Source organism: Pan troglodytes, chromosome 10 (genome assembly GCF_028858775.2).
Source record: "Pan troglodytes isolate AG18354 chromosome 10, NHGRI_mPanTro3-v2.0_pri, whole genome shotgun sequence".
NCBI classification, from domain to species: domain Eukaryota; kingdom Metazoa; phylum Chordata; class Mammalia; order Primates; family Hominidae; genus Pan; species Pan troglodytes.
Genome location: NC_072408.2, coordinates 131,895,433 through 131,918,247, shown reverse-complemented (window position 1 = coordinate 131,918,247; position 22,815 = coordinate 131,895,433). Strand labels below are relative to the sequence as shown.

Sequence of the window (22,815 nt, the reverse complement as noted above, 5' to 3'; positions counted from 1 at the left end):
CTTTCACAGGCCGTTTCTGCTGCCCAGACTGCCCTTTCCTGCCCTGCCTCACTGCAGGGCTAACTCCTAAATGCGCCTTCCTCCCTCCAGCAAGCCCGTATTGAATGCGCCTTCATCCCTCCAGCAAGCCATACTGAATGCACCCCCTTGATGTTCCTGGAATTGTTTTAGGCTCTGGGACAAAGCAGGGAACAAAGCAAAGCAAATTCCTGCCTTCACAGAGCAGCATATTCTTTCAGCAATTTTCCTTGGTCTATTTTTTCGCCTTGCATGTAGAGTCCAAGTCCCACAAGGTTCCATGTAATATGACATGACTCCCTCTTATTTGAAAGCCGTCTTGACCTTCACATCACCCATTCTACCTTGGTCTCCTCCCTCAAACCATCACCAGCACCCAAAATACTTACCAACAACCCGATCTCCTTTCTTCACACCCATTTTCCTCATTGCTGCTGCAAACAAAGCCACTTCTTGCCTCAGCTCTTCAAAAGTCACCTTCACAATTTCCTCTTTGCCTTCCCCTGGGAAGAGAAAAAGGGTAAATTGTACACAGACCACCGCAAAAAGAAAAGTTGCAAGCCAGACACTGAATGAAAAATCCCACCTGTTTCAATGCAGGTTATTAATCTACACCCAGGGAAAACAGACGCAGGGAACACAAGCAAGATACAGGTCAACTTAACCTCACACAGAAGAAAGGCTGCGAGAGTCAGCCGAACAAATACACTAACAACATGTGCTGCGTAAAGATTCTCTATTAGGCCGGGTGCAGGGGCTCATGCCTGTGATCTCAGCACTTTAGGAGGCTGAGGTGGGAGGATTGCTTGAGCCCAGGAGTTCAAGACCAGCCCTGACAACAGAGTGAGACCTCCATCTCTACCAAAAACGTAAAAATTAGCCAGGCATAGTGGCACACGTCTGTAGTCCCAGCTACTCGGGAGGCTGAGGCAAAGGATCACGTGAGCCATGATCACACCACTGACCTCCAGCCTGAGCAACAGTGCAAGAACCTGTCTCAAAATAAATAAATAAATAAGATTTTCTACTGGGAATGCTTTTATTAACTGAAGAATCCTTTAATTATAATTGTGGGGTTTTTTTTTTAAATTACAGATTCACAAGAAGTTTCAAAGAAAGTACAGAGAGGTCCCATGTCCCCCTCACCCAGCTTCCCCAGTGGCTACATCCTCCATAAACAGAGTACACCAGCAAAGACAGGAAACAGAAATGGATGCAACATGCATGTGTGTGGTTCCGCGAAACAGACGTGGATGCGACGTGCACGTGCGTGGTTCCGTGAAACAGACGTGGATGCGACATGCAAGTGCGTGGTTCCGCGAAACAGACGTGGATGCGACGTGCACGTGCGTGGTTCCACGAAATAGACATGGATGCAATGTGCACGTGTGTGGTTCCAGGAAACAGACGTGGATGCAACATGCGTGTGCGTGGTTCCAGGAAACAGACGTGGATGCAATGTGCGTATGTGTGGTTCCAGGAAATAGACATGGATGAAACATGCACGTGCGAGGTTCTCTGCCACCTTACGGAATTTCCTGCAACCACCACAATTGAGATATAGGACATTTCCACCACCCCAAACCCTTCCCTCCTGTTGCCCCTTTATAGTCATCCCTGACCCCTACACCACCCCCACCCCGGGCAATCACTTACATATACTCTAGCTCTATAATTCTGCCATTTCAAGAATGTTATATAGGCTGAGAGAAGTAGTTCATGTCTATCATCCCTGCTCTTTGAGAGGTTAAGGCAGGAAGATCACATGAGGTTAGGAGTTCAAGACCAGCCTGGGTAAGATAGTGAGACTCTACAAAAAATGTTAAAACTAAGGCTAGGCAGGGTGGCTCATGCCTGTAATGCCAGCACTTTGGGAGGCCAAGGTGGGCAGGTTGCTTGAGCTCAGGAGTTCGAGACCAGCCTGGACAACTGGTAAAACCTCGTCTCTACAAAAAAATTTTTAAAAAATTAGCCAAGCATGGTGGTGCTTACCTATAGTCCTATCTACTCAGGATACTGAAGTGGGAGGATCACCTGAGCTCAGGAGGTTGAGGCTGCCATGAGCTGAGATCACACCACTGCACTCCAGCCTGGGTGACAGAGTGAGACTCTGTCTTGGAAAAAAAAAAAAAATTTAAAAACTAGCCAGGCGTGGTGGTGTACACCTGTAGCCCTAGCTGCTTGGGAGGCTGAGATGGGACGATCACTTGAGCCCAGAGGTTTAAAGCTGCAGTGACCTATGTTCGTACCGCTGCACTCCAGCCTGAGCAACAGAGTGAGACCCTGTCAAAAAGAAAGAAAAGAAAGGAAAGGAGAGAAGGAAAGGAGGGGAGGAAGTGAGGGAGGGAGGGAGAAATGTTCCATGAAATATAGAAAGTGATCCTTTTTTTTTTTGAGACGGAGTCTTGCTCTGTTGCCCAGGCTGGTGTGCAGTGGTGCGATCTCAGCTCACTGCACCCTCCACCTCCCAGGTTCAAGCAATTCTCCTGCCTCAGCCTCCCAGTTAGCTGGGATTACAGGCACCTGCACCTAATTTTTGTATTTTTAGTAGAGACGGGGTTTCACCATGTTGGTCAGGCTAATCTCAAACTCCTGACCTCAGGTGATCCACCCACCTCGAACTCCCAATGTGCTGAGATTACAGGCGCGAACCACCGCACCCAGCCAGAAGGTGACCTTTTAAGATTGGCATTTTTCATTTGGTGCAATGCCACTAAAATTCACTTAAGTTATTGCATGCATCAATAATTCACTTCTAGGCCGGGCGCGGTGGCTCACGCCTGTAATCCCAGCACTTTGGGAGGCTGAGGCACGTGGATCACCTGAGGTCAGGAGTTCAAGACCAGCCTGGCCAACATGGTGAAACCCCGTCTCTACTAAAAATATAAAACTTAGCCGGGCGTGGTGGTGGACGCCTGTAATCCCAGCTACTCAGGAGGCTGAGGCAGGAGAATTGCTTGAACCCAGGAGACGGAGGTTGCAGTGAGTCAACATGGTGCTACTGCACTCCAGCCTCGGCGACCGAGTGAGACTCTGTCTCAAACAAACAAACAAACAAACAAAAAAATTCACTTCTTTTATTGCTCAGTAGTATAATTTTTTAGAAGATTAAAAGTGACACAAGCTTACTGTCAAAAACTTTGATAGTACAGAAAAAAATAAAAAAATAAAACGATCAACCACCCCAGTTATCAAAGAAATGTATGTTAAAACAGAAAGATACCAATTTTCGCCTAACAGACTGTACAAATGGGAAGGGACAGTGTGTAGCCGGCCTCCACAATGGCCCCCCAGTGACCTCTGCCCGCTGGTATTCACACCTGACCTGGGAAATCGATGGGTTACTGTGGAAATGACAATGACTTCTGAGCTGTGGTCATAAGAGACACTGCAGTTCCCATCTGGCTCACTCTAGGGGATGCCAGCGGCCATGCTGTGAGGTCACTGAGGAAGCCTCTGGAGGAGGCAGCCCACAGGAGGAGGAACGAGGCCTCCCACCAACAGCCACGTGAGCGTACCATCTTGGATGTGGTTCCTCTAGCCTCAGTCAAGCCTTCAGATGCCTGCAACCCCTGCCAGCATCCTCACTGCAACTTGATGAGTGATCACCCAGCTAAGCCACTGCTGGATTTATAACCCACAGAAACTGGGAGGTAAGAAATGTTTGTTCTAAGCTATGGCTTTCAGGAAATCTATGACATGGAAAGATAACTAATACAAGTAAGACTCAGTGTTGTGAAGGTACAGGAAAATGATTTGAAGATAATTTCTACAGTATAGAAGTTACTCTTTTGACCATTACCCTTGATGCAAATATTTTGCTCCTGATTGATCATCGCTTTTCAGTTCTATAACATGAATTAACTCTGTGTGTGTGTGTGTGTGTGTGTGTGTGTGTGTGTGTGTGTGTCTGTGTGTGTTTGAGACAGAGTCTCGCTCTGTCGCCCAGGCTGGAGGGCAATGGCACCATCTCAGCTCACTGCAACCTCCGCCTCCCAGGTTCAAGCAATTCTCCTGCCTCAGCCTCCCGAGTAGCTGGTACTACAGGCACCTGCCACCACACCAAGCTAATTTTTGTATTTTTAGTAGCAACAGGCTTTCACCATGTTGGCCAGGCTGGTCTCGAACTCCTGACCTTGTGATCCACCCACTTCAGGCTCCCAAAGTGCTGGGATTACAGGTGTGAGCCACCGTGCTGGCGAATTATCTTTTTTAGAAAGTGAATAAACATCCTAATTTCCCTTTGGCATAAATCTGGCTTTTTCCAGCCAGGTGTTACAGCTCACACCTGTAATCCCAGCACTTTGGGAGGCTGAGATGGGAGGATCACTTGAGCCCAGGAGTTCGAGACCAGCCTAGGCAACATGGGGAGACCCCATCTCTTAAAAAAAAAAAAAAAATGAAATAGCCAGGCAAAGTGGCACGTACCTGTGGTCCCAGTTACTTGGGAGGCTGAGGTGGTAGACTTGCTTGAGCCCAAGAGGTCAAGGCTACAGTGAGTTGTGACTGCACCACTGCACTCCAATCTGGGCAACAAATCAAGACCCTGTCTCCAAAAAAAAAAAAAAATCAGGCCGGGCGCAGTGGCTCATGCCTGTAATCTCAGCACTTTGGGAGGCGGGAGGATCACTTGAGGTCAGGAGTTCAAGACAAGCCTGGCCAATATGGTGGAACCCCTCTCTACTAAAAATACAAAAATTAGCTGGGCATGCTGGCACGTGCCTGTCATCCCAGCTACTTGGGAGGCTGAGACAGAAGAATATCTTGAACCCAGGAGGCGGAGGCTGCAGTGAGCCAAGATGACGCCACTGCACTCCAGCCTGGGCAACAAGAGTGAAATTCCACCTCAAAAAAAAACTCGTTTTTTTTTTTTCCTATTTGCCTAGAGTTGTATGCGTCTGCCCTTCATCCTTTCCTTGCTGCCCTGGGGTAGCCTTTTCATTACCTGTCCCACATTCCCAGCCCAGAAAACTTTCCATCATGTGAAAATACTCGGTAAGCTGATAGCTACTCTTCAAAAGCAAAATGTGCTGCGCAGGCAGCTGTTCTAACAATCTCAACACGGATGCGCTAATGCATGTTGTTTGCTCTACTCGCTGGAGCATGAAGGCAATTGTGCACATGTATGTATTTTTTTAAGCAGGGCATTGCATGGCCTCGATGGGGATTACCCATAGGAGAGATGAGTTCTGCTGAGAACGCCTGAGTGAGCGTGGAGCAGAGCTCCGTGAGCACCTGCACCCAGCTGGGTAAGGAACAAGTCAGGAAAAATACGCAGAAAACGAACCACAATGATCTTAAAGCCCCCAAGCCAATAATCGGCTGCTTAGGCCCCTGCTTAAGTAAGGGATGTGATTTGTAAACTAACTGTGATCACTGGCATAAGGGTCCTTATTCCCACTGCAAGTATAAGGAAGGGAAAAGCTCATTAAAAGAAGGGGCTCTGCCAGGCATGGTGGTTCACGCCTGTAATCCCAACACTTTCAGAGGCTGAGGCAGGTGGATCACTTGAGGTCAGGAGTTCAAGACCAACCTGGCCAACATGGTGAGAAACCTCATCTCTACTAAAAATACAAAAATTAGCCAGTATGGTGGCGCACACGTGCAACCCTAGCTGCTCGGGAGGCTGAGGTGGAAGGATGGCTTGAACTGGGGAGGTGGAGATTGCAGTGAACCGTGATCACAACACTGCACTCCAGCCTGGGTGACAGAACGAGACTCCATCTCAAAATAAAATAAAATAAAAAGGCCAGGCACAGTGACTCACGCCTGTAATCCCAGCACTTTGGGAGGCCAAGGCGGGTGGATCACGAGGTCAGGAGATCGAGACCATCCTGGCTAACACGGTGAAACCCCATCTCTACTAAAAATACAAAAAATTAGCCGGGCGTGGTGGCGGGCACCTGTAGTCCCAGCTACTCGGGAGGCTGAGGCAGGGGAGTCGCTTGAGCCTGGGAGGCAGAGTTGCAGTGAGCCGAGATCAAGCCACTGCACTCCAGCCTGGGTGACAGAGCTAGACTCTGTCTCAAAATAAATAAAAAATTAATAATAATAAATAAAAAATAATTTTAAAAAGGGGGGCTCAAATACTTAAAAGAGAAGAGATGGTGGGAGTGAAGAGAAGACAGGCTAAGGTAAAGGGGTAGGGGGTGTGAAACAGACACAGAATTATAACCCTACCTCCTTAACCCACCCTCGAGACAGGGCCGGGTTTAAAAAAATAAAAGGCAACTGGCTGGGTTCAGCCAATACTGTTTATAACAGAGAGAGAGAGAGAGAGAGAGAGAGAGAGAGAGAGAGAGAGAGAGAGAGAGACACCCCACCCAGTTCAGTCTCCACCCAGACACCCGTATTACAAGTTCTGGGAAGACTGGCTTATTTCATCACTAGGCATCAATATATTTTTAGTTTTTTAGGTTTAGATTTTTAGTTTTGGGTTTTTGGGTTTTTTTTAAGGATTCACATTTGACCGTTCCCACTTTACAGGAGAAACCAGGAGCTCATGAAGTGTCTGAGACATTGGGTTAAAGCACACACATTTAAAGAGACGAGGAAAAGAAAAGAGACGCAGCGTTCTCGTTCTCCTTCTCAGGATTACGAAAGAGGCGACTGGGTTGGCACCCTAGGGAGGTTCCCACATGCACTGCAGTGCCTGAGGCAGGCCAGTCTCATAGGAGCCTCTTAGGGATCAACGAAATGTGGTCTGCCTGTACTGTGGCAGATTACTAGGACATAAAAGGAATGAAGTACTGATCCATGCTACAATGTGGATGAACCTTGGTAACACTGTGCTGAGCGAAAGCAGCCAATCACAAAAGGCCATATATCGTATGATCCAATTATACAAAATGTCCAGAACAGGGAAACCCAGGAAAGAAAGCAGAGAGGTGGGTGCCAGGAGCTGGGGGAGGCAGGAACAGAGAGTGACTGTTAATTGGTATGGGGTTTCCTTTCGGAAAATGGAAATGTTCTGGAACTAGGGGTGGTGGCTGCATAACCTCTTGAAAAATGCTAAAAACCACTGAGCTGCAGGCTTTAAAAGGGTATTTCTGTGGTATATGAATTATATGCCATTTGGAAGAAAAGAGCTGGCTGGACGCGGTGGCTCATGCCTGTAATCCCAGCACTTTGGGAGGCCAAAGCGGGTGGATTGCTTGAGCTCAGGAGTTCGAGACCAGCCTGAGTAACATGGCAAAACTTCATTTCTACAATAAAACTTAAAAAAAAATTAGCCAGACACAGTGGTGCATGCCTGTGATCCCAGCTACTCAGGAGGCTAAGGTGGGAGGATCGCTTGAGCCTGGGAAGTCGAGGCTGCAGTGAGCCACGATCGTGCCACTGCACTCCAGCCTAGGCAATAGAGTGAGACCCTGTCAGAGGGGTGACCCTGGGGACGCAGAGCTGGAGCACGGAGCAGTCCCCTAAGTCTCCTTTCCCATGATGCAATCCCTTCCCATTCTCCACCCAGCAGCCAGGTCACCACGGGATCACCCAGCCCTTGCTCAGAACCCTGAGGATGGCCCACTCCCTCTCACACCTCCCCACACTCCTGGACCCACCACCGAGGCCCTCCAGCTTAGCCTTCCTGGCTGTTCCCCACAGCCACAGAGCCTCCTCCAGCCCAGGGCCTTCTTCTGGCTGCTCCCTGTGCCTGGGAACACGACTTCTGCAGAGGTGCGGGGAGGAGATTCCAGGTACAGGGGTCAGCCAGAGGAAGGCTTCTTCAAGTTCCGTAGACTCCTCCAAACAGGCTTTCCCTGGCAGCCCTGTCTAAAACAGCCCTGCACCCCACCCCAGCATCCCTTTCCCATCACAATGCTTTACTTATTCTTCCAAGCATATGTTTTCTTACTTATTGTTAAACCACCACGCTTTGCCCCCCGGAACATCAGCGTCTCCCAGGGCAGGCAGCTTGTCTCCTTGCAGAGGAGGCATTTTTTTTTTTTTTTTTTTTTTTTTTTTTTGAGACGGAGTCTTGCTCTGTCACCCAGGCTGGACGGCAATGGCATAATCTCGGCTCACTGCAACCTCCACCTCCCGGGTTCAAGCGATTCTCCTGCCTCAGCCTCCAGAGTAGCTGGGATTATGGGCACCCACCACCACGCCTGGCTAATTTTTTGTATTTTTATTAGAAATGGGTTTCGCTATGTTGGCCAGGCTGGTCTCGAACTCCTGACTTCAGGTGATCTGCCCGCCTCGGCCTCCCAAAGTGCTGGGATTACAGGCGTGAGCCACTGCACCCAGCCCTAATAAGGCATTTAATACAGATCTGAGGAACAAATGGATGTAACAGACAGGTGGGCACACAAAGGGCACGGGAGAGCCAGTCAGAGCCCTGACCCCAGACCACCTATCTACTCTGCCCTGACCATGTCAAGGCTGAGAACCAAGGAAAACAGCAATGGAACACTGACCAGCCCCAAATGGTACGTCGAGACATTGCTCCATGGCTCTTCACCAGGAATGTGCATCAGAAGTGCCCATGGGCTTTGAAAATACATGGAAGCCTGGACCCCAGCCCTGGAAGATGTGTCCCAGTAAGTCTCGGTGGGAACTGGACTGCCATGATCTTTAACAACTACACAGGGGCTGCTGGTCCTTCCCACGATGGCAGAAGGGAGGCCCTGCTCTGTAGCCTGGGCAGGGCCACTCACTGCCTGTTTCCAGTGGTTTGATTTCTTGTGCTGATCTAGGGAGTGAGTGAAGTTTCTGATGAGTATTTTATACCACAGTGAATTAATCTTTCTCTGGCTTCTAATAAAAATTGCCAACTGGGGCCGGGCATGGTGGCTCACGCCTGTAATCCCAGCACTTTAGGAGGCCGAGGCGGGGGGAATCACCTGAGGTCAGGAGTTCGAGACCAGCCTGGCCAACATGGGGAAACCCCATCTCTACTAAAACTACAAAAATTAGCCAGCCATGGTGGTGCTCGCCTGTAATCCCAGCTACTTGGGAGGCTGAGGCAGGAGAATCACCTGAACTCAGGAGGCAGAGGTTGCAGCAAACTGAGATCACTGCATTCCAGCCTTGGCAACAGAGGAAGATTCTATCTCAAAAAAAAAAAAAAAAATTGCCAACTTGGAGACTCATTTTGGCATTTAATATAGATTGTCAACTGTTTCTGTGTATGTTGGCCTTATTTCCATGATTAGAATGTAATATTCTGGAGGCAGAACACGACTTCAGTTTATTTCTGAGTCTTACATTACAAGATGTCTTAGACACAATGAGTGTCCAATAAACTCTTGCTGAACATACAATTTTTTTTTTTTTTTTTTTTGAGACAGAGTCTCACTCTGTCGCCCAGCCTGGAGTGCAGTGGCGCAATCTCAGCTCACTGCAAGCTCCGCCTCCTGGGTTCACACCATTCTCCTGCCTCAGCCTCCTGAGTAGCTGGGACTACAGGCGCCCGCCACCACGCCTGGCTAATATTTTGTATTTTCAGTAGAGACGGGGTTTCACCATGTTAGCCAGGACAGTCTCGATCTCCTGACCTCGTGATCCGCCCACCTTGGCCTCCCAAAGTGGAACACACAATTTAAAAATAATAATAAATTTTTAAAAGCTGCACAGGGGCCGGGTGCAGTGGCTCATGTCTGAAATCCCAACACTCTGGGAAACCAAGATGAGAGGACTGCTTGAGCCCAAGATTTCAAGACCTCCCTGGACAACATAGCAAGACCCCGTCTCTACTAAAAAAAAAAAAAAAAAAAAAATCAGCCATGCATAGTGGTGTGTGCCTATAGTCCCAACTACTCAGGAAGCTGAGGTGGGAGGATTGCTTGAGCCTGGGAGATTGAGGCCGCAGTGAGCCATCCATGATCATGCCAGTGCACTCCAGCCTGGGCCACCACACCCGGCCTCTGCACCCAGCCTCAACTTTATTTTAAAAGGAAAAGCCAATGGGAAGAGATTCTAGTTACAGTTCCATCATTAACTTTCTGTGTGACACAGCTAGTTACTTAATACTGAGTATCTCCATTTTGCCCATAAAGCATGACCACACACTGGCCCTTTCCCCTCCCCAGCAAAAATAAAGTCGACAGAAATCTTAATTACATCAGAAAGGTGCCAACATATGGTTTGGAAATCCTATCTCTCCAAATATGTGGCACCGCATGCATGCACCATCTAGAACTTCCACGGAGGAAATCCCAGCTCTCGCCATCAGGACTTACTTGCAATGTAAAGGGCAACTCTGTCATTCTCTTTGTGCCGCAGGAGGTTTTCTGCATAGTTGAGCCGACTGCCTTTGAACCACTCGGGGACATCTGCGATTCCTTTCGATGTGTCCACAACCTATAGAGAATGACAACAAACCAAGACGCACACACATGAGACTACGCTACAGATCAGCAAAACATGAGACTATGTCACAAATCAGCAAAAGTGGTTCTGCTTCCCAGGAAACCAGCTCACTCATTGGCCCAGAGCATTTTTAAATCATTTTATGGACTGAACTCTGAACTGGCCTAAAAGCTAGAAACTGAAAGTAGGGATTAATGCCAACGGAAAACAACCATCCTCAGTAACATATGTGTTCCACAAATACTCATTAAACACCTACTCAGTGAGAGATCCTGGAGACCAAGACGACACCCAACACGTCAGGCTCTGCCCAGACGCATGGAAACCAGGAGAGCAAGCTCCAGGACCACCTGCCCCTTGCCTACAACTTTTGGGGGTTTCAGCCTTTGCTTCCTTCCTTGGAGTGCTGGAACCTTGACTTTTATTGTCAAAGTCCCAAAAGATCAACATTTCAAAATGGTTTGCCCCAAGGAGACAATGAATTCAACTTTGAATGGCAGGACTCCCTTTTTCCCGATATTTATTGATTTACAGTGTAAGGAATTGAAAAGTTTTTTCTAAGCTGCAGGTTAAAAAAATAACAAAACTCCAGCCAGGTGCAGCGGCTCACGCCTGTAATCCCAGCACTTTGGGAGGCCGAGGCAGGCGGGTCACAAGGTCAGGAGCTCGAGACCATCCTGGCTAACACGGTGAAACTCCATCTCTACTAAAAATACAAAAATTAGCCAGGCATGCCAGCGTGTGCCTGTAGTCCCAGCTGCTGGGGAGGCTGAGGCAGGAGAATGGTGTGAACCCGGGGGGCGGAGCTTGCAGTGAGCCAAGATCACGCCACTGCACTCCAGCCTGGGGGACAGAACGAGACTCCATCTCAAAAAAAAAAAAAAACTCCAGCTGGGCACAGTGGCTCACACCTGTAATCCCAGCACTTTGGCAGGCCAAGGCAGGCGGATCACCTGAGGTCAGGAGTTTAAGACCAGCCTGGCCAACATGGTGAAACCCCATCTCTACTAAAAATGCAAAAATTAGCCGGGCGTGGTGGCGGGCGCCTGTAATCCCAGCTACTCAGGAGGCTGAGGCAAGAGAATCACCTGAACCCAGGAGGTGGAGGTTGCAGTGAGCCGAGATGCACTCCAGCCTGGGTGACAAAAGCGAGATTCGGTCTCAAAGAAAAATAAAGAACGAAACTTCTAATAGTTTAAAAAACTAATGCCAGGCACGGTGGCTCATGCCTGTAATCCCAGCACTTTGGAAGGCTGAGGCGGGCAGATCATGAGGTCAGGAGATTGAGACCATCCTGGCCAACATGGTGAAACCCCATCTCTACTAAAAATACAAAAATTGGCTGGGCGTGGTGGCGCATGCCTGTAATCCCAGCTACTCGGGAGGGTGAGGCAGGAGAATCACTTGAACCAGGGAGTTGAAGGTTGCAGTGAGCCGAGATCACACCACTGCACTCCAGCCTGGCAAAAGAGCAAGAATCCATCTCAAAAAAAAAAAAACTATGACAATGTGGCCAGGCATGGTGGCTAATGCCTGTAATCCCAGCACTTTGAGAGGCTGAGGCGGGTGGATCACCCAAGGTTGGGAGTTTGAGGCCAGCCTGGGCAACATGGCAAAACCCTGTCTCTACTAAAAATACAAAAATTAGCCAGGCGTGGTGGTGCATGACTGTAATCCGTTACTCAGGAGGCTGAGGCAGGAGAACTGCTAGAACCTGGGAGGTGGAGGTTGCAGTATACTAAGATGGCCCCACTGCACTCCAGCCTGGGCAATAGAGCAAGACTCCATCTCAAAAAAAAAAAAAAAAACTACAACAATGTAAATGTACTTAACATCACTGAAGTGTACAGTTTAAAATAGTTAAGATGGTTACATAATAGTTTATGATATATGTATTTTAACATAATTAAACCTTTTTTTTTGAGACAGGGTCTGGCTCTATTGCCCAGGCTGGAGTGCAGTGGCACAGTCACAGCTCACTGCAGCCTCAACCTCCTGGGCTCAACCGATCCTCCCACCTCAGCCTCCTGAGTAGGTGGGACCACAGGCATGCACCACCACGACCAGCTAATTTATTTTTTTGAAGACGGGGTCTTGCTATGTTGCCTAGCCTGCACTCAAACTCCTGAGCTCAAGGGATCCTCCCATCTTGGTCTGTCAGAGTGCTGGGATTATAGGTGTGAGCCACTGCACCCAGCCCCAAATATTTAAAAATTAAAAACAAACAAACAAACAAAACTACTATTTAGGATCACTCAAGTTCCCAGGACAGGGCCTGGGGTCCCCATACAACAGAGGATTAACAGGCTGCAAAGTTCTCGATGAGGTCTGTGACAATTTAATGCCAGTTCTCTAGGGCAATGACTTTTTCCCACCTGTATGAGGTTGTAAAAAGGAGATACGATTCAGTATTCCCCAAAATTAGCATTTCACTTTGAAGCACGACCACAAAAAGAGATGATATCCACGGAAAGTCTCTACTTACCTCATCATACACACATGAGAAGACAATTCCACTGAATTTCCAGAACTCTGCCCAGAAGTCTGAATATGACTCAACGGACCAATGGTACAAGTCATCGTAACTCTCTAAAAATGAAATCGCTCAGATTAACCTTAGAAGGGAAATCTTGGCAATCCATTAATAAGATGGACACACCTCAGGAGCCTTGAGCATGTCCAAGCGAGCCAAATTCATCTGAGGAGAAATGGTCTGGGGGAGGAAGGAGCTTAATTTGTATTGACGCAAACCCAACACCACTAGTCCCCAAAAAGAACAAAAGCTGAGGCGGTGATGTTTTGAGTCATCTTCAGTGATTTTATATCTTAACTACCATGCCTAAGAACATAGACTCTAGAGCCCGAATGCCTGGGTTCAAATCCTGGTTCTGCCACTTATTAGCTTTGTGACCTCAGGCAAGTGCAAAATGGGGATAATTAATAATCCCCCTCCAGCCACAGGGCTGTTGTGAGGATTTAAATGAGCACATGTAGAAAGTGCTTAGAACAGGGCCTTGGAAATTACCACCATGGCATTAGGAGTTCACCATTATTATACCATACAACCTTAGGAAATTTATAGTCGATACACTGGAAAACCCAGAAGTTCAAAACTGGTAGTCTGTTGATGACTTCTCAAGGCCAGTATAACGTTGGGGGGTGTTACTACTTATTTCGATTTTTGAATAAGCAATATGTTCACAAGACTCAAAATTACGAAAGTGTAAAAAGTTATATGGAGGCCGGACGCGGTGGCTCACGCCTGTAATCCCAGTGCTTTGGGAGGCCGAGGCAGGTGGATCACGAGGTCAGGAGCTCAAGATCAGCCTGGCCAAAATAGTGAAACCCCATCTCTACTAAAAATAAAAAAAAAATTAGCCGAGCATGGTGGTGGGTGCCTGTAATCCCAGCTACGTGGGAGGCTGAGGCAGAGAACTGCTTAAACCTGGGAGGCCGAGGATGAAGTGAGCCGAGATCACGCCACTGCACTCTAGCCTGGGCAACAGAGCGAAACTCCGTCTCAAAAAAAAAAAAAAAAAAAAAAAGTTACATGGTAAAAGGTCTCCCTCCTTTTATTCCACAACAGTCTAACTTTTTATGCCCAGGGGAGTTCCCCCTTGCAGATTCCACTCAGTTATACTCAAAATAACTTTTCCCCACCATCAAGACATGAGCTGGAAACTTGACACAAAGAGATGTATTTAACTCCTAAAGGAAATGTGACTTCACTGAAAAACTAACCCCAGCCTTGCTGAAGACCCTTTACCCTCTCAACTGCCTAGGATCCAAGTGGATTGGCCACAGTGAGCCAATCAGTCCTTAGGGATAGGAGAATTTTATTCTATCGGGGACCAAGGGAAGCCATACAGTGCTTCTGTTTCAAAGCACAGCCTTGCTGGGGCTCCAGGAAGGCAGAGACTGGCAAGGATATAATAACATAACAGGAAGATGGCCAATGAGGTATCAGGAATGGGGGAAAAGGCATAATACAACTGCTGAGCTGAATTATCTCGCTGCCATCAGTGAAGTCAAGCTTGCCCAACCTCACTGTTCCCAGCCCCGGTGGGGAAGAGAGGAAGAGACACGATGCTCCCTGCCCTTCAGCAGTGTCCCCTCTGACTGTGGTGTCCAGGAATGGTCCTCAGTTATGTTGGACAAGGAGGGATCACAAGAACTGGGGCAGGGACAGCTGAGAGGATCGCTTTAGCCCAGAAGCTCAAGTCTGCAGTGAGCTATGATCCCACCACTGCACTCCAGCCTGGGTGGGTGACAGAGTGAGACCCCATTTAAAAAAAAAAAAAAAAAAAAAAAAGGCCAGGAGCGGTGGCTCACGCCTGTAATCCCAACCCTTTGGGAGGCCGAGGTGGGTGGATTGCTTGAGGTCAGGAGTTTGAGACCAGCCTGACCAACATGGTGAAATCCCATCTCTACTAAATACAAAAAATTAGCTAAGTGTGGTGGTGCATGCCTATAATCCCAGCTACCTGGCAGGCTGAGGCAGGAGAATCTCTTGAACACAGGAGGTGGAGGTTGCAGTGAGCCGAGATCGTGCCACTGCACTCCAGCCTGGGCAACAAGAGCGAAACTCTGTCAACAACAACAACAACAAAAAAGTCTATCACAAAAGTGCATTCGCCAACAGCATCACTAAGGAAGGCAGACGTGGCCAGCCCCATGAATCTGGAAGGATGCAGCCACAATGGCCTCCTGACACCACAAGGACCCTGAGAGATGACAGCAAAAGTGGCCGACTTCAGGTGGAAACTTTCCCACTGTCAGCAACTCAGCCCTCTCATCAAATGCGACTCTTCAGACACACTCTTCTGCTCCCACGCTCCCCGCCTCTACCAGGGAGGACGCTGCAACCACAAGCCCAGGTCTGATTCAGCCTGTGCAAGCTGCTCACACTTAAAAGCCTGTTCTTGCTTTTTTATGGGCTACTTCGTGAATTTGCATCTCCACCTTGTGCAGGGATCATGCAAATTTTTCTACCTAGTATATGTGCTGCCAAAGCAAGCACATAAATCCATTTTTAAATGAAACTCCGGCTTCTCCTGAGAAGAGTGAGTACCTGACTGTGGTCATCAGCCACTAATTGTCACCTCCAGGCATTCACGGCCCTCTATGATCCCCTTCCCAACCTGAGAGGGCTGATCTGTGTCACCAACAGGGTATTGTGGAAGTGGCCAAACGTGAGTTCCAAGGCCAGGTTGTAATGGCCACTGCAGCCACATGGCTCTCTTGGGTCACCTGCTCCAGGAGAAGCCAGTGAGGATGCTCACGCAGTCCTAGGTGGCATATGGCAGATGTCTCCTGCACTACCTTGCTGCCACCACCAGCACTAACTTACCGCCATGTGAGTGAGCTCTTGGGGACGGGTGTGTTCCCACTGCAGCCCCTCAGGGACCCTGAGCCAGAACCACCCAACTAGCCACTCCCCAGTCCTGACCCACAGAAACTCAGAGGTGATAAAGGTTTATTCTTGTTTTAAGTCGCTAACTTTTGGGCTGATTTGTCACCAGCAATAGGTAACAAATGCATTGTCCACACCACATAGTGAGGATTAGCTAGAACTGGGAACAGCTGCCTCATCGGGCCCTCAGGCAAATGCCAGAGGCAACGACAACTAACCAGACGGCAGACTACAGCTCCACTGCCTACAGCTACAAAGTCTTAACTGAGACTTCGTGCCTTGGTTTGTTCAGCTGTGAAATGGGGCTACTACTACCACCTACTTGGTAGGATTACTGACGGGATTACATTAGTTGATACATATCAGGTGCCAGATGGAGCCCGACATATAGAGAGAGCTCACTAAATAGTAACTATTATTATCTTGGGCACCTGTCTGGTCCCTACAGGCTTCTGAATTTTCAGCCCTTCTTCCTCTCCACCTGCGAGAATCTTGGCCAGCCTACACCTTCAAATCTTAGCTGAAGATTTTATCTGCCCCTTTTTTATTATTCATTTTCTTAGAGACACGATCTTACTCTTCTGCCCAGGCTGGAGTGCAGTGGCATGATCATAGCTCACTGCAGCCTCTAAGTCCTGGACTCAAGCAATCCTCTTGCCCCTGCTGCCCAAGTAGCTGAGATTACAGGCTATCCGCCCTTCTAAACCGCATTCTCTGCTAAACCCAGCACACTGCTGTTGTGCTGGACCCCTATTAACTCCAATAGATGGCACCAGATTCCAGAGATCTGGAAGCAGTGAGCCAGACACAGGGTTTATTGGAAACTTACCTACAGGGATGGTCTGGGGGCAGCAGGCTGGACAGGAGAACCGCAACCGATTGTAAAATGCACGCAGTTGATACAGCACCTTCACTTAGCACCCTCCCCTAGCAACTTCCACCTGGTAACCTTTACTTAATCCAAAAGAAAGGGCCTCAATCTCCCTGTAGAGCTTGCATTCCACGGGATGGGCCGGGGGTTCAGATGTTCCTCATAGACAAGGAATAAATCCAGGTTGGCCACTCCTAGATTCCTTAGCTTGGAACTCTGAACACACATTCTTCTGAAGTTACAGCCGTCAGGTGCATCTGTCATACAACAGTGCAGTACTCAGAATGTCAACACCAATGCCCCATTCGTGGAATGCCCAGCGTCCACTAACTTGTGGCACTATCTTCACATGAGCTCTCTCCCCTAGCCACCCGGAGCTATTTGAGAACAGGGCCCAAGCCTTCTATTTGTTGGCAAACTCCATCCCAGCCGCTTGCACAGAGAGCCGACGTGCAGCTTGTGGTACACAGAAGGACACTTGGCACAGTCCTCCAAAAGAGCATGCCTTTGAAACTGGTGCCACCTCCCTGCCTCCTAATTACAGAGGGCTAGTACATGCAGCATGTCTGCCAGAGCTTGCTAGAGGCCTGGAATCACAGGCACATATGCCAGGCTGGAGCTGCAGCCGACCCCAAGGAAGTCTGCATCAGAGGACCCCAGAGCCCCACGTGGATGTGCAGGGAGTGCACAGGTGGCTTCAGCTGGAAGCAGTGACAAGAACCAACCAACCTGTGGTTCTGGCAGTGGAAAAGAGGGTGGGTAACCCTACCAGAGCCTCCCAAAATGCAGGGATAGAAACTTCCTGCCAACCTTGGTCTGGGAAGACGGGCTCACGGAGAGGCGGCCGGAGTGGGGAATGCCCCTCCCTTCCTCCCTGAAGCCTGCAGGGCTGGAGCAAGGCTGCTGAGGATGTGTGCCTTGCTCTCTACTGACATCCAGTCCAAAGCATGGCCCCATACTGTATACAGGTTACAAGTGAGCCTCTGCTGGGACACAGAGGAGAGGATACGAGTTCGCGGGCACTGTCTTTAAGCAATAAGAATGCTCACAGCCGGGCACGGTGGCTCACGCCTGTAATCCCAGCACTTTGGGAGGTCGAGGTGGGTGGATCACAAGGTCAGGAGTTCGAGACCAGCCTGGCCAATATGGTGAAACCCCCGTGTCTACTAAAAATACAAAAAAATTAGCCGGGCTTGGTGTTGCATGCCTGTAATCCCAGCTAATCAGGAGGCTGAGGCAGGAGAATTGCTTGAACCCGGGAGGCGGAGGTTGCAGTAAGCCGAGATCGCGCCACCACACTCCAGCCTGGGTGACAGAGCGAGACTCCATCTCAAAAAAAAAAAAAGAATGCTCACAAATACACAAAAAGGCAGGGCAGAATGAAAGCCCAAATTACATGTGCTTGGAGAGAAGAGGGAAGGCAGAAATATTCAAAGAGAATAATCAAAAAGAAGATAGCATTTGAGCTGGATCTTCAAGCAAAGCCCAAAGCCTCCAGGGCCAGGAATATGAAAGGGGAGAGTCAGGTGGAAATCACCTTCAAGAGTGGTAAGAGGAGAAAAGGACAAAAACAGTGCTAAATGCCCTCCTCCAAACTAAAGGGAGGGGCCTCACTCAGCTCCGGACAATGCTGCCACGTTGGGAATGCAGACCCAGCATGACAGGCCTTGGGGATCTCAGAGGTTGGAAAGCTTGCTTTTCATATATGGTCTCCCAACTTTTATTTATTTGAGACAGAGTCTTACTCTGTCGCCCAGGCTGCAGTGCAGTGGCGAGATCTCGGCTCACTGCGACCTCCACCTCCTGGGCTCCAGCAACCCTCCCGCCTTAGTCTCCAGAGTAGCTGGGACTACAGGCGCATGCCACCACGCCCAGATAATTTTTTGTATTTTTCGTAGAGATGGGGGTTTCACCATGTTGCCCAGGCTGGTCTCAAACTCCTAGGCTCAAAAGATCCACCCATCTCAGCTTCTCCAAGTGCTAGGATTACAGGTGTGAGCCACCACGCCCAGCCCCCTCTCCTAACTTTTAAATGCAGGCAACTCAACAGTGTGTCTGGAGATGAGACCTGGCCCATGGGCCACCAGTCTGAGAGCCCTGAAGGAGGGAAAGGAGCTCCGCAGCCATGCTCGGGCCCTCCCAGCACTTGCTCATGTTTACTCCACAACCCCAGGGACCCAGGGCAGAGCTGAGCACTGGGCTTGACCATCTCCTGTCACCTGCACACCCACTCAATAACTCAGGTCCTGTTATGCCCATTTTACAGATGAGGAAACGAGGCATGAAGAGATCCAATGACTTCCTACTGATCACACAGCTGGTAAGTGGTAGAGCTAGTTCAAAATCCAGGTAGTCGGCCGAGCACGGTGGCTCACACCTGTAATCCCAGCACTTTGGGAGGCCGAGACAGGTGGATCACCTGAGGTCAGGAGTTCTAGACCAGCCTGGCCTACATGGTGAAACCCCGTCTCTACTAAAAATACAAAAATTAGCCGGGCATAGTGGCAGGCACCTGTAATCCCAGCTACTCGGGAGGCTGAGGCAGGAGAACTGCGTGAACCCAGGAGGCAGAGGTTGCAATGAGCCGAGATTGCGCCGTCGCACTCCAGCCTGGGGGAGAAAAGCGAGACTTAAAAAAAAAAAAAAAAAAATCCAGATAGTCAGATTACAAATCCCTTCTCTTCAACACTTCCCACGGAGGAAGGTGGTTTCACCCATCTAACAGGGCTGCCCGATCTGAAATTATTTCATAACATCAGGGCTAGACAGGCACCAGACCAGCATTCTGTTATTGCTGGCAGAGGAAACAGATGGAATCAAGGCAAGGTGACACAGAGGAAGAACATAATCCCACATGGCAGCCTCCTGCTTCTTCCAGGAGTCTCCAGGCTGCCCTAATCCAACACATACTCATTTACCAACTGCTGTCCAGAAGCCCCTGGGGCAACAGACTACACCTGTCTCCAAGGGAGAGGAAGGGAAGGAGAGGAACAGCTCTGGGTTAGCCTAGGAAAATGACTCTGTGGAAGCTCCCCACTGCTGTGGAGGGCCTGGAAGCTGCCAGGCAGCCGTCTGCGATTTTGTGGTCAACAAGGAACCACTGAGAACTTCTGAGCCAAGGAGTGACAAAGTAAGACCTGTATGCTTCAAGATTACTCTGGCAAAGCAAGCAGGATGCAAATGGGTGGAAAAGCAGGAAGCAGGAAAACCAACCACTGTTTGGTGAGGAGGAAAGGAGGCCCCAGAACCCCTGACAAGGGGTTGCAAAGGAGGAGATGTGAGCGACATGGGGCTGTGGCAGAAGACTTCTGGTGCCACAGGTGACTGGGGTGTCCATCCCTGTGAGCCTGAGCAAGAACAGTGACGCCACCAACAGAAACAAGGGAGTCCCTGCGCCAGCGGAGGGGGTGAGGAGGGGAGACCATGAGTTAAAAATCCCCTAGGAGGCCGGGCGCCGTGACTCACACCTGTAATCCCAGCACTTTGGGAGGCCAAGGCGATCGGATCGCCTGAGGTCAGGAGTTCGAGACCAGCCTGACCAACATGGAGAAACTCCGTCTCTACTAAAAATACAAAATTAGCCAGGCGTGGTGGTGTATGCCTGTAATCCCAGCTACTCGGGAGGCTGAGGCAGGAGAATCACTTGAACCCGGGAGGCGGAGGTTGCAGTGTGCCGAGATCTCGCCATTGCACTCCAGCCTGGGCAACGAGAGAGAAACTGTCTCAAAAAAAAAAAAAAAAAAAAAAAAAAAATCCCCTAGGAATACCTAGGGGAGGCAGGGTGGAGGGGTGGAGCTGGTAGTTGGGCAAGCCAGCTAGAGCTCAGGAAGAGCACCCGGAGCGGTTACCCCACGGAGAAGGAGCCTTTGCCCCACCCGCACCGAGAGAGGCAGTTTCTGAGGTTCAAGGTGATGGGTGGAAAGAGAGTCTTTTACTAGGTTCTGTTTGGGGGCTGGGAGTGTAGACACGTGGACAGGGCCTCCTGCCTGACCATCCTGCTAGGTGCTGGCCTCCAGCAGGGGCAGCTGGAGATGAGGGAGGTCAGGGGGACAGAGTGCACGGCACTGGGGACTGGCAAGGGACCCCCACAAACAGAGGAAGAGCTGCAAGTCAAAAAGGCCCTATGTCCGGGGGAAGACTCCAGGGAGCACCTCACAGGTAGGAAAGCCTAGCAAGGGGTCACACGGTCAACAGGCAGCTGGCCCTCCCGAGGGGTGACACTCCCGGGGAGAGGGTGACCCCCACATGCAGAGGAGACGCTGCAGAGTCAGGAAGTGCCAGGAGGTGCTGTGGAGGGGTGATGTTCCCCAAGACTGGGGGGAACCCCGCAGTCAGAAGGCCTCCCCGCCATCAAGTGGCTCCTCCAGCCCCAGAAGCGTGAAACTAGCCATGGGGAGACCACCCAACCACCCTGCACGGCTCCCGCCCATCCCCCGCAGGCCCGGCCGCGCGCCCGACTCTCACCCAGCGCCAGGCCGCAGGCGGCGCCCACAGCCGCCCGGAAGCGGTCCATCTGCGTGTTCTTCTTACTGTCAGGCTCCCACATCACCTGGCACTCCAGGATCTCCTCCCGACCGGGGCGCTCCTCCTTGGACATGGCGGCGGCGGGCGGCCGGGGCTGCGACGAGGGCTGGGGACCAGGGGCCGGGGCTGAGGCGAGGGCCGGGGACCTGGGACCGGAGGAAGCGACGGTCAGGAGCGCCTGGCGGGCTGGGTCAGCGACGGCGGCGGCGGCGGGGAACAAGGGACTGAACGGCCGCCGCCGCCTCCTGCGGGCCACTTGGCCCAGGCCCCGCCCCGCAGGCCCCGCCTCGAATCCCCGCCCCCTTCCAGGCCCCGCCCTCCCGCCTGTAACCCTCCGCTGAGTGCAGCGCCGCTCAAAGGAGTGCTCGCAGCCGCAGGCTCCAGCGCCCGCGGCCGGGGGGCGTGGGGGTGAGGGGCGCTCACGTGCCTTGGCCCCAGCTCCCCGACCTCACCTGGAGCTGGAGGGCGTTAGGGCAGCCGGAGAAGCCAGGCGTCCGAGCCCGCTGTTTCCTACACGTGTACATCATTCATTCGCTATTTCTTCCTGCAGGTCTTTACTGAGAGCCTGCGGCATTCGGAGGACTTTGGGAGCTTTGCGGATACAGCAGCGAACAAAACAAAATTCTTGCCCTCTGTCAACAGGAGAGGAGGGGTACAGGTGTGAGGAGGACGGGAGACGATTAACAAATAAGTACATCGTGTACATACACAAGATAATGTCATAGTATAATACAATAATATACATAGTATGCCAATGGGTATTAAAATACACATTTGTGAAAAGAAAATAAATTTTGGGGCCCCACTACTAAGCTAAAGGGAAAAGAAAAGCTGGGAACTGCTTAGGGCTAACCTGCCTCCCATTCTATTCAAAGTCACCCCTCTGCTGAGTTAAATGCACACCTGATTGCCTCCTTTGCAGAGGCTAATTGAAAACTCAAAAGAATGCAGCCATTTGTCCCTTATCTACCTATGACCTGGAAGGCCCCCTCCCAGCCTTTGCTTTTTTTTTTTTTTTTTTTTTTTTTTTGAGTCTCACTCAGTCGCCCAGGCTGGAGTGCAATGTCCCAATCTCAGCTCACTGTAACCTCTGCTTCCCAGGTTCAAGCGATTCTCCTGCCTCAGCCTCCTGAGTAGCTGGGATTACAGGCGCACGCCATGATGCCTAGCTAATTTTTCGTGTTTTTTGTTGTTGTTGTTGTTGTTTGTTTTGGTTTTTTGAGACGGAGTTTCGCTCTTGTTACCCAGGCTGGAGTGCAATTGCGAGATCTCGGCACACGGCAACCTCCGTCTCCCAGGTTAAAGCAATTCTCCTGCCTCAGCCTCTCGAGTACCTGGGATTACAGGCATGTGCCACCACGCCTGGCTAATTTTGTATTTTTAGTAGAGACAGGGTTTTTCCATGTTGGTCAGGCTGGTCTCCAACTCCCGGCCTCAGGTGATCCGCCCGCCTCAGCCTCCCAAAGTGCTGGAATTACAGGCGTGAGCTACCGAGCCCGGCTCATTTTTGCATTTTTGTAGAGACGGGATTTCACCATGTTGGCCAGGCTGGTCTTGAAGTCCTGACCTCAGGTGATCCACCCGCCTCGGCCTCCCAAAGTGCTGGGATTACAGGAGTGAGCCCAGGTCTGAGAGCACCCGCTCCAGAGCCTCTCTGATCTCCCAAAATTTGGTGGAGATC

At 50.2% G+C, this 22,815-nt stretch overlaps 1 protein-coding gene across 9 annotated transcripts in view; it reads right to left on the bottom strand.

Moving 5' to 3' along the window:
* The window catches only part of AACS (acetoacetyl-CoA synthetase), a 76,964-nt gene extending 55,533 nt beyond the window's left edge, over positions 1 to 21,431 (bottom strand). For 3 of the 9 annotated variants that reach the window (XM_016924612.4, XM_016924611.4, XM_054664707.2), the window contains exons 1-4: positions 21,075 to 21,429; positions 12,812 to 12,915; positions 10,197 to 10,317; positions 408 to 521 (exon numbers count right to left, since the gene is read on the bottom strand). In XM_016924612.4, coding sequence (XP_016780101.1) covers positions 408 to 521; positions 10,197 to 10,317; positions 12,812 to 12,915; positions 21,075 to 21,207 — 472 coding nt within the window. In that variant the 5' untranslated portion in view covers positions 21,208 to 21,429. Of the gene's footprint in view, positions 1 to 407; positions 522 to 4,446; positions 4,565 to 10,196; positions 10,318 to 12,811; positions 12,916 to 21,074 lie in introns of all 9 variants that reach the window. The other 6 variants (XM_063785295.1, XM_063785297.1, XM_063785296.1 and 3 more) reach the window with 5 other exon arrangements.
* Between the last annotated feature and the right edge of the window lie 1,384 nt (positions 21,432 to 22,815).